At 44.5% G+C, this 9,720-nt stretch overlaps 1 protein-coding gene across 1 annotated transcript in view; it reads left to right on the top strand.

The window, feature by feature from the left end:
- Nucleotides 1-766: 766 nt before the first annotated feature.
- LOC103299921 (NACHT, LRR and PYD domains-containing protein 1) overlaps nucleotides 767-9,720 on the top strand; it is an 84,370-nt gene continuing 75,416 nt past the window's right edge. Inside the window, 1 exon segment of the mRNA XM_054709358.1 lies at nucleotides 767-1,049. Coding sequence (XP_054565333.1) covers nucleotides 767-1,049 — 283 coding nt within the window.

The raw sequence follows: 9,720 nt of genomic DNA, 5'->3' as shown, positions 1-9,720 counted from the left end.
ACCAGTACAGTACCCTACCAGAACTCATGCCTGTGGCCTGCCAGTAGATGTGGCCTGTGGATGTCTGGCTCTAAGTAGTACAAGCTCTGCAGGCCTGCCCTGGCCCAACACTCCCCCTGGCTACACCCTCTGTTCTGGCTCTGGCTGGGTGAGGCTTTCTTCCCCTTTGGGTTGCCTAGGGCTAGGAGAATTCTGAAGAGATCTGGGTGGAGCAGCTCTGAGCTCCATCCTGGATCTAAAACCCCACCCTGTGCTTTGCCTTTCCCCTCACCCCATCTTCTGTCAGCATTAAAGCTCAGGGTTGCTCCAGAGCTCCAGGTCTCACAGGAGGGAAGACTGAAGAGCACATAACAGTGAGTATCCTGAAGATCCCATCCTCCCATCCCCACCACTTCACTCTTCTGACTGCCCCCACCCCGGCATCTCAGTAACCTGACTTCTGAAAATGTCTCTGCCTTCTCTGGGCTCCTCCTTTTATGGCTTTTCTTGCCTCTTCTGTTCACCTTCCTTCTCCCAACATCATCTATTGGAAGAAACCAAGAGGATTATAAAAGTGTGTTTGTAGTGCTGAAAAGGAGTTTGCCAGGGAACCAGTAATGACCCCGATGGGCATCTGGTATTGGGATATGGTAGGGGACAAGAATGACTGCTATTCTCTGCCTGCCTAATGCCCTCCCCACCTACTTCCTCCCCAGTGTGCATCTCTGAGGCCCTCGGAGCCAGGACCAAGATTATGAGTGCAGCAGACACGGCCAGTGCAGGAGAGATGGCCCATGGAGTCCAGCAGCGGCTGGCCCGGATGTTAGAGTGTATGAGCAAGGAGCAGCTGAGGGAGTTCCTGCTACGGCTGCCTGATAAGGATCTCTGCCTGCACTCTCCTGGGGCAACCCCAGCCCAACCAGAGGAGGTAGATGGCATGGAAGTGGCCTCATGCCTTATGGCTCAATACGGGGAGCAGCAGGCCTGGGACCTTGCCCTGCAGACCTGGGAGCAGATGGGCCTGAGCGAGCTGTGTGCCCGAGCCTGGAAAGAGCCAGCTATGAAGTCAGGTGAGTAGACAACATACCCTCTGCCTTCTGTTGCTCTCCTTCCCACCCATGACCCACAGAACCCCATCAGACCTTCTTCTGGGGACTGCCCTGTCAAAGGGGGAATTCAGGCTCAAACTAGACTTCAGCTAAAAGGCTTGTGGAGAAGAATGTCAAGTGCATTCCCAGCAACCCATGGGTCCTCACAGCACCTGTGAGGGAGTGCTCAGAGGGCCAGAAAGACTAGAGCACTCCAAGGCCAGAGAAACTCTCAGAAGGCACTAGCAGAAAGAATGTGGGTTTTACACCCACCTCCCAAGAGGCCACTTGCCTGGTTTGTGTTGAAAGTACAGAAGGGAGTTGGCAAGAAGAAAGTTCCAGTCCTGGAACGACCACATTGGGCAAGTCGCTTCACTGCTCTCTGCATCTTCTCTCCATCTGTAAAATGAGAGGGTAGGAGCCTCCTGAACTGTAGGAGGGTAAAGAGGTAATCCATGTTAGACACCTACCAAGAGTCCACTTTCTAGTAAGTGCTCAATGAACTGTTCTGTTGCTACTGTTCTGCCCCTGTGGATGTTATTACTACTTACAGCTGTGGGTGGCAGAGGCTCTCAGCCTCATATAAGGAGATGTGAGGCACAGAGACGTGTCATGACATATATGGGGAAGTAGAGTCAGCACCAGGGCAGAGATGCAAAGTTCCTGGAGCCCAGATCAGGACAGTTATCCAGGAGTGTCAGGGCACCATTCTCCAATGAGAGGGTGGGGCAGGCTGCAGGGGGCTCAATGGTTTCTCCTGACCTCTCCTAGTTAAGACCCGGTCTCTTGTTTTCTGGTGCTGTAGACCACAATGATGAGAACAGCACCAGGTGTAGACCAGTGGGGTCAGACCAGATGTCATTTCAGAAACCTTGGTTCTTGAGTTCTGACTAGGAAAGAATTCAGAGCCAAGACTCAAACTATAAGAGAACATTTATTTAGAAAATCACAGAGGTATAAGAAATGGATGGTAGGACAAAGGGGTTCAGGAAACAACTTACAGAAGCAAAGGAAGTGCCCTTGGAGCTTGAGAGTAAGAAGGTAAAGGTAATGATAATGGGGGATGGAAGAGGAGGGGTGTGGAAAGGCATGGGCATGCTCCCAGGAGGGAGAGAACACTGGGTCCTCCATCCTAAAATCTTTTAAGAGTGGAGATCTTAGGAGAGATACCATGGGAAGATCTCAATAGAATATTCATCAGCTTTCCAAGTGGGTCCTTCATGGTCTCCACTGATTGGTTGGTGCCAGGGCAAAGGGTCATTAGTCAATGAAGATGGTTTTGCTGTCTTTCTGGGCCTGGAGCTAAAATACAACTGATGCCTAGATGTTATTTCTTGGGAGGAAAGATCAGGGGGTCTGAATAGCATGGCCAGAGATACGAAAGTTCAGGGGGTCCACGCCCCATGACGAGTTATATGTTAGGGGAAGAAAGATTACCCTGGGGGTAAGGTCCTTGTTTTCCAAGTTTTGCCCATTGCTAGGCCACCCTGGTGACTTTCAGTACCTGGCCTATTGTCCTTGCTCTGCTCATGCCAGCACAGTTCTGCTCCATTGAAGTCCCCCAGATTCAATGCCCTAGCTCCTGCCCATCCTACTAGCAAGCATCAACCTCCTTATCTGCTTCTTACAGCGCAATTGCCCCCATTCCTCTACTCCCCAATTCCACCCAAGCAAAACTCCACCACGGTGCTGAAATTCTTTGACCCTGAGTCCTGGGGCTCCTCCAAGACATAGAGAGAATTTGAAACACTTGCCTGACATATGGACAGACTGGAAATGTGAGGCTTGCTGAGCTGTCCTGAGGGCCCAAGTGGGGCTGCAAGGCAGCAAGTGAGTTCCCAGCCAGTTGAGCCTAGAGCTGCATGAGGACCTGGGCCAAGAGAACTCTGTAAGAAGGATGGAGAAGCCAGGGTGGGGGTGGGTCAGTAGGCCTAGAAATTACCTTTCAGGAACATTCCAGTGTTGTGGTTACACCCCCTCCAATTTGACAAATGGGTAAACTCAGACCTATGCAGGCCAGGCAGTGAATCTTACCCAACCAGGTGCCATGTGTAACATGGTCCTTGGCCAGGCACAGCGTGGGCCATAATAACTCTGAAGTTCCCTGGGGCCTGGGTGGTCCAGAAAGTTCTAAGGAGGACTCTATTCTCCAGGTGAACCCCAAGAGGAGGGTAGGCCTATTCCTCACTCAAGTCAGTCCCCTCTCCTGACTTCTCTGATTTCACCCTCCTCATATGGAGTCACCCGGGCTGGAAATCTCAGGTACACCCTTGCCTCTTTCTCTTTTCATCCCAGCATCCAAATCCCCGCTCACACAGCACTTGGAGACAGCCAGGGCTAGAACTTACACCCAGTGATCTCTGCCTCCACACTGCTGCTGCTTTGTGAGGACCCCACCCCCAGTTTCCATGTCCCCTTTTCTATTTCCTTCCTTCTATGCCTCTCTCCCTCCTCCTGCTCCCAGGCCCTGGCAGTGATGGTTACAAGCTCAAGCTTCATTGTCTGACATAATAATAGCTAATCCTCCTCTCTTTGGTTTCCATTGCATTGAATATTTTTCCATCCTTTTCCCTTAGCCTAAGTGTGTTTTTAAAGCCAAAGAGAGTCTCTTGTAGGCAGAATATAGTTAGGTCTTGGGTTTTATTGTGCTTTGTTTTTATTTTTTATTCATTCAGCAATTCTATCTTGTGATTAGAGAAGGTAATGCTTTTTTTTTTTTTTTGGTTTTAGAACTTACGTTTTTTTTTTCTTGTTTTTTTATTAAGGTATTATATGTGTACATATCTTACCATTGCCACCCCCCACCCCACTCCCACATATGCCCTCACCCCCCAGAGTTTTGCATCCGTTGGTTATGCTTATATGCATGCATACAAGTCCTTTGATTGATCTCTTATCTCCCCCACCTCTCCCTAACCTTCCCACTGTAATTTGACAGTCTGTTTGGTGCTTTACTGTCTCTGTATCTATCTTTTTGTTCAAGTTTATAATGTTCATTATTACCCATAAATGAGTGAGATCATGTGGTATTTTTCTTTCATTGACTGGCTTATTTCACTTAACATAATGTTCTCCAATTCCATCCAGGTTGCTGCAAATGATGAGAATTCCTTCTTTTTTATGGCAGCATAGTATTCCATTGTGTAGATGTACCACAGTTTTCTGATCCAGTCATCTGCTGACGGGCACCTAGGCTGTTTCCAAATCTTAGCTATGGTGAATTGTGCTGCTATGAACATAGGGGTGCATATATCCTTTCTGATTGGTGTTTCTAGTTTCTTCGGATATATTCCCAGGAGTGGGATTCCTGGGTCAAATGGGAGTTCCATTTTCAGTTTTTTGAGGAAACTCCATACTGTTCTCCACAGTGGCTGCACCAGTCTGCATTCCCACCAGCAGTGCACGAGGGTTCCTTTTTCTCCGCATCCTCGCCAACACTTGTCGTTTGTTGATTTGTTGATGCTAGCCACTCTGACAGGTGTGAGATGGTACCGCATTGTTGTTTTGATTTGCATCTCTCGGATAATTAGTGACGTTGAGCATGTTTTCATGTGTCTCTTGGCCTTCCTTCTGTCTTCTTTTGAAAAGATTCTATTTAGGTCTGTTGCCCATTTTTTTTATTGGATCATTTATCTTCCTTTTATTAAGTTGTATAAGCTGCCTGTAGATGTTGGAGATCAAACCTTTATCAGTGATGCCATTTGCAAATATGTTCTCCCATGCAGTAGGCCTTCTTGTTATTTTGTTGATGGTTTCTTTTGCTGTGCAAAAGCTTTTTATTTTGATGTAGTCCCATTTGTTAATTTCCTCTTTAGCTTCCATTGCCCTAGGGGCAGTGTCAGTGAAGAATTTCTTTTGGCATATGTCTGAGATTTTGCTGCTTGTGGATTGCTCTAGTATTTTTATGGTTTCCCGTCTTATGTTTAAGTCCTGTATCCATTTTGAGTTTATTTTTGTGTATGGCGTAAGTTGGTGATCAAGCTTCATTTTTTTGCATGTATCTGTCCAATTTTCCCAACACCATTTATTGAAGAGACTGTCTTGACTCCATTGTATGTTCATGCCTCCTTTGTCAAATATTAATTGAGCATAGTGGTTTGGGTCAATATCTGGATTCTCTATTCTGTTCCACTGATCTATATGTTTGTTCTTGTGCCAGTACCAGGCTGTTTTGAGAACAGTGGCTTTGTAATACAGCTTGAAATCTGGTATTGAGATCCCTCCTACTTTATTCTTCTTTCTCAGGATTGCTGTGGCTATTCGGGGTCTTTTTTTATTCCAGATGAATTTTTGGAGAGTTCTTTCAAGGTCTGTGAAATATGCCATTGGTATTTTAATGGGGAGTGCATTGAATCTATAGATTGCTTTGGGTAGTATGGACATTTTAATGATGTTGATTCTACCAATCCATGAACATGGTATGTTCTTCCATCTGTTTACATCTTCCTCTATCTCTTTTTTCAGTGTCCTGTAGTTTTCCGTGTATAGGTCTTTTACCTCCTTAGTTAAGTTTATTCCTAGGTATCTTAATTTTTTTGGTGCGATGGTAAATGGGATTGCCTTTTTAGTCTCTCTGTCTGTAAGTTCACTATTGGTGTATAGAAAGGCCATAGATTTTTTGGCGTTAATTTTGTATCCTACTACATTGCCAAATTCATTTATTAAGTCTATTAGTTTTTGACGGAGTCTTTCGGATTTTTTATGTACAATATCATGTCGTCTGCAAATAAAGACAGCTTTACTTGTTCTTTTCCAATTTGGATGCCTTTTATTTCTTCTTCTTGTCTAATTGCAATGGCTAATACTTCCAGTACTATGTCAAACAGGAGTGGTGAGAGTGGGCATCCCTGTCTTGTTCCTGTTCTTAGGGGAAATGTTTTTAGTTTTTGTCCATTGAGTATGATGTTTGCTGTGGGTTTATCATATATAGCTTTTATTATGTTGAGGTATGAGCCTTCTATTCCCACCTTGTTGAGAGTTTTTATCAAGAAAGGGTGTTGGATTTTGTCAAATGCTTTTTCTGCATCAATTGATATGACTATGTGATTTTTATCTCTCAATTTGTTTATGTGATGTATCACATTTATTGATTTGCGGATATTGTACCATCCTTGCATTCCTGGGATAAATCCTACTTGGTCATGGTGTATGATCTTTCTGATGTACTGCTGGAGCCGATTTGCTAGAATTTTGTTGAGGATTTTGGCATCTATGTTCATGAGGGATATTGGCCTGTAATTCTCTTTCATTGTGTTGTCTTTATCTGGTTTTGGTATTAGGGTGATGCTGGCTTCATAGAAGGAGCTTGGAAGTGTTCCTTCTTCTTGAATTTTTTGGAATAGTCTGAGGAGGAAAGGTTTTAGTTCTTCCTTGAATGTTTGGTAAAACTCTCCTGTGAAGCCATCAGGCCCCGGGCTTTTGTTTGCCAGAAGCTTTTTGATGACTGCTTCAATTTCGTCCATAGTTATTGGCCTATTGAGCTCTTTAGATTCTTCTTGATTGATTTTTGGAAGGTTATATTTTTCTAGGAATATGTCCATTTCCTCCAGGTTGTCCAGTTTGTTGGAATAGAGTTGTTCGTAGTATTTTGTAACAATCCTTTGTATCTCAGCAGGGTCTGTTGTTATTTCACCTCTTTCATTTCTGATTTTGTTTATTTGGGTCCTCTCTCTTTGCTTCTTGGTGAGCCTGGCTAGAGGTCCATCAATCTTGTTTATCCTTTCAAAGAACCAGCTCTTGGTTTTGTTGATCTTTTGTATTGTTTCTTTGGTCTCTATGTCATTTATCTCCGCTCTGATCTTTGTTATTTCCTTCCTTCTGCTTACACTGGGCTTTTCTTGCTGCTCTTTTTCTAGCTCTTTGAGTTGTAGGGTTAAGTAATTTATTACCATTGTTTCTTGTTTTTTGCAATAGGCTTGTAGAGCTATGAACTTCCCTCTCAAGACTGCTTTCGCTGTGTCCCATAGGTTTTGGATTGTTGTGTTTTCATTGTCATTTGTTGCCATGATGTTTTTTATTTCTTCCTTGATCTCTCTGGTGACCCAGTCATGGTTTAATAGCATGCTGTTTAGTCTCCATGTGTTTGATTTCTTTGGATTGTATTTATTGTAGTTGATTTCCAGTTTTATGCCACTGTAATATGAGAAGACGCTTGATATAATTTCTGTCTTCTTGAATTTGAAGAGACTTTGCCTGTGACCCAGCATATGGTCTATCTTTGAAAATGACACATGTGCACTTGAGAAGAATGTATATTCTGTGGCTTTGGGGTGAAATGTTCTAAAGATGTCAATTAATTCCATCTGGTCTAGTGATTCATTTAGGATTGCTGTTTCTTTGCTGATTTTTTGTTTAGAGGATTTGTCCAGTGGTGATAGTGGGGTATTAAAGTCTCCTACTATGATTGTATTGCTATTAATCTCTCCCTTGAAATCCTCCAGGAGTTTTTTTATGTATTTGGGTGCTCCTATATTGGGAGCGTATATGTTTACCAGAATTATTTCTTCTTGTTGGATTTCTCCCTTTAGTATTATGAAGTGGCCTTCTTTATCTCGTGTTATGGCATTTACTTTGAGGTCTATTTTGTCAGATATAAGTATTGCTACCCCAGCTTTTTTTTCATTTCCATTTGCCTGAAAGATATTTTTCCATCACTTCACTTTCAATCTGTGTGAGTCTCTTGTTCTGAGGTGGGTCTCTTGTAGACAGCATATATATGAGTCGTGTTTTTTTATCCATTCAGCTACTCGATATCTTTTGATTGGAGCATTTAGTCCATTTACATTTAAAGATATTACTGAAAGGTATTTGTTTGTAGTCATATCTATTTTTGTGTCTATATTCCTTCTTACCTGTTTATTTCTTCTTTTTACAGTATTCCCTTTAGCAATTCTTGCATTGCTGGTTTGGTGGTGATAAACTCCTTGAGCCTTTTTTTATCTGCAAAGCTCCTGATTTCCCCTTCAATTTTGATTGATAGTCTTGCTGGATATAGTATTCTTGGATTCAGTCCTTTGCTTTGCAACACTTTGTATACCTCCTTCCATTCACTTCTAGCTTGTTGTGTTTCTGTTGAGTAATCATTTGACAATCTGATGGGTGTTCCTTTGTAGGTAACTCTCTGTCTCTCTCTTGCCGCCTTTAAGATTCTCTCTTTATCATTTATATTTGCCATTGAAATTATGACATGTCTTGGTGTGGGTCTTTTGGGGTTGATCCTGCTTGGGACTCTCTGTACTTGCGTAACTTTTATCTTTCCCATATCCGGGAAGTTTTCTGTCATTATTTCTTCAAATAGATTTTCTAATCCCTGCTGCTCTTCTTGTCCTTCTGGCAGCCCTATTATACGCATGTTACTTCGTTTCATGTTGTCCCGAAGCTCCCTTAGGCTTTCCTCCTGCTTTTTATTTTTTTTCTCCAATTGCTGTTCAGATTGAGCTTGTTTCTGTACCTGATCTTCTAACTCACTAATTCGGTCCTCTGCTTCTTGTAGTCTACTGTTGAAACTTTCCATGGTGTTTTTGATTGTAGCTATATCACTTTTCATTTCTTCCTGATTCTTGCATAAGTTGTTTATTTTCTCATCCATCCGATGTATAAATTCCACGACCATTACTCTAAACTCCTTTTCGGTCATGTTTCAAGCTTCAGTTTCACTGATTTCCTTTCTTGGCGACTCCACATTTTCTTTCCTCTGTGAGTTATTTCGTTTCCCCATTCTGGCTATCACCAGAAAGCTCAAGCTTCCGTTTGCGTGGACCTGGGCCATGTGCTGTGGGGACTTCGCTCCACCCAAGTTTCACTGAAGTGCTCTGACACTAGGACGTGTGGCTGCCTTTGGTTGGTGGGAACCAGACTTGCCCAGGGTCAGTGTCCCCAGTGTTCCGTGTGGTCTCGTGTGCACACTTAGAATCAGGGGCCCTCTCTGCACCACACTGTTGGTATGTGCCGAAAATGAGATCCTTAGCATGTGCCAGGAGTCAGAGTTTCCCTGTGTCTGCACCAAGACTAGAGTGTCAGAGTCTCTGTTGCCTTGTGCGGTTTCTCATTGAGAATCAGGGTCCCTGTGTGTGCATGCACCAACAATTGGGGTCGCTGGCTCTTAGTGTGAATGCGCTGTGAGTCAGGGATCCCAGGCAGCTGTGTCCGGCGTGCCAAATTCCCTGAAGTGGAGCTGCGTCCTGTGTGTGCTCTCTCTACTGAGCCAAACCGGCTAGGGCGCACACTCTTAATTTCCTGAAGGTGAGCTGGCTCCGTGCACTCTACCGGAGTCCCGGAAGGGGGGGCGGAGTCTGTCCTGCGCGCCAAATTTCCCAAAGGGAAAGCCCCTCTGTGCAAGCACTAAGATTCCCCGAATGGGAAACTGTGACCCGCAAGCCAAATTCCCCCAAATTCTCCGAAGGGGAGCCCTCTGTGCGCACTGACAGATTTCCCCAACAGGGAGCTGATTCTGTCCCGCGCACGCGCGCCAAATTCCCTGAGGGGGAGCGAGTCCCTGCGCAAAGCTCTGAGGCTTAGGCGAGAGGCGGATCTATCAGTTACTATGGCGCTGTCTGCGTGCCTGCGGGGAGGGGGATAGGCTCTTTGACTCACGGAATTCTGCCGGGAAGTCTGGATTCTTGTTGTTTGTTGGTCTGAAGCTGTGATAGCAGTT

Source organism: Eptesicus fuscus, chromosome 20, assembly GCF_027574615.1.
Source record: "Eptesicus fuscus isolate TK198812 chromosome 20, DD_ASM_mEF_20220401, whole genome shotgun sequence".
NCBI classification, from domain to species: domain Eukaryota; kingdom Metazoa; phylum Chordata; class Mammalia; order Chiroptera; family Vespertilionidae; genus Eptesicus; species Eptesicus fuscus.
This window is presented reverse-complemented; position numbering and strand designations above follow the sequence as displayed.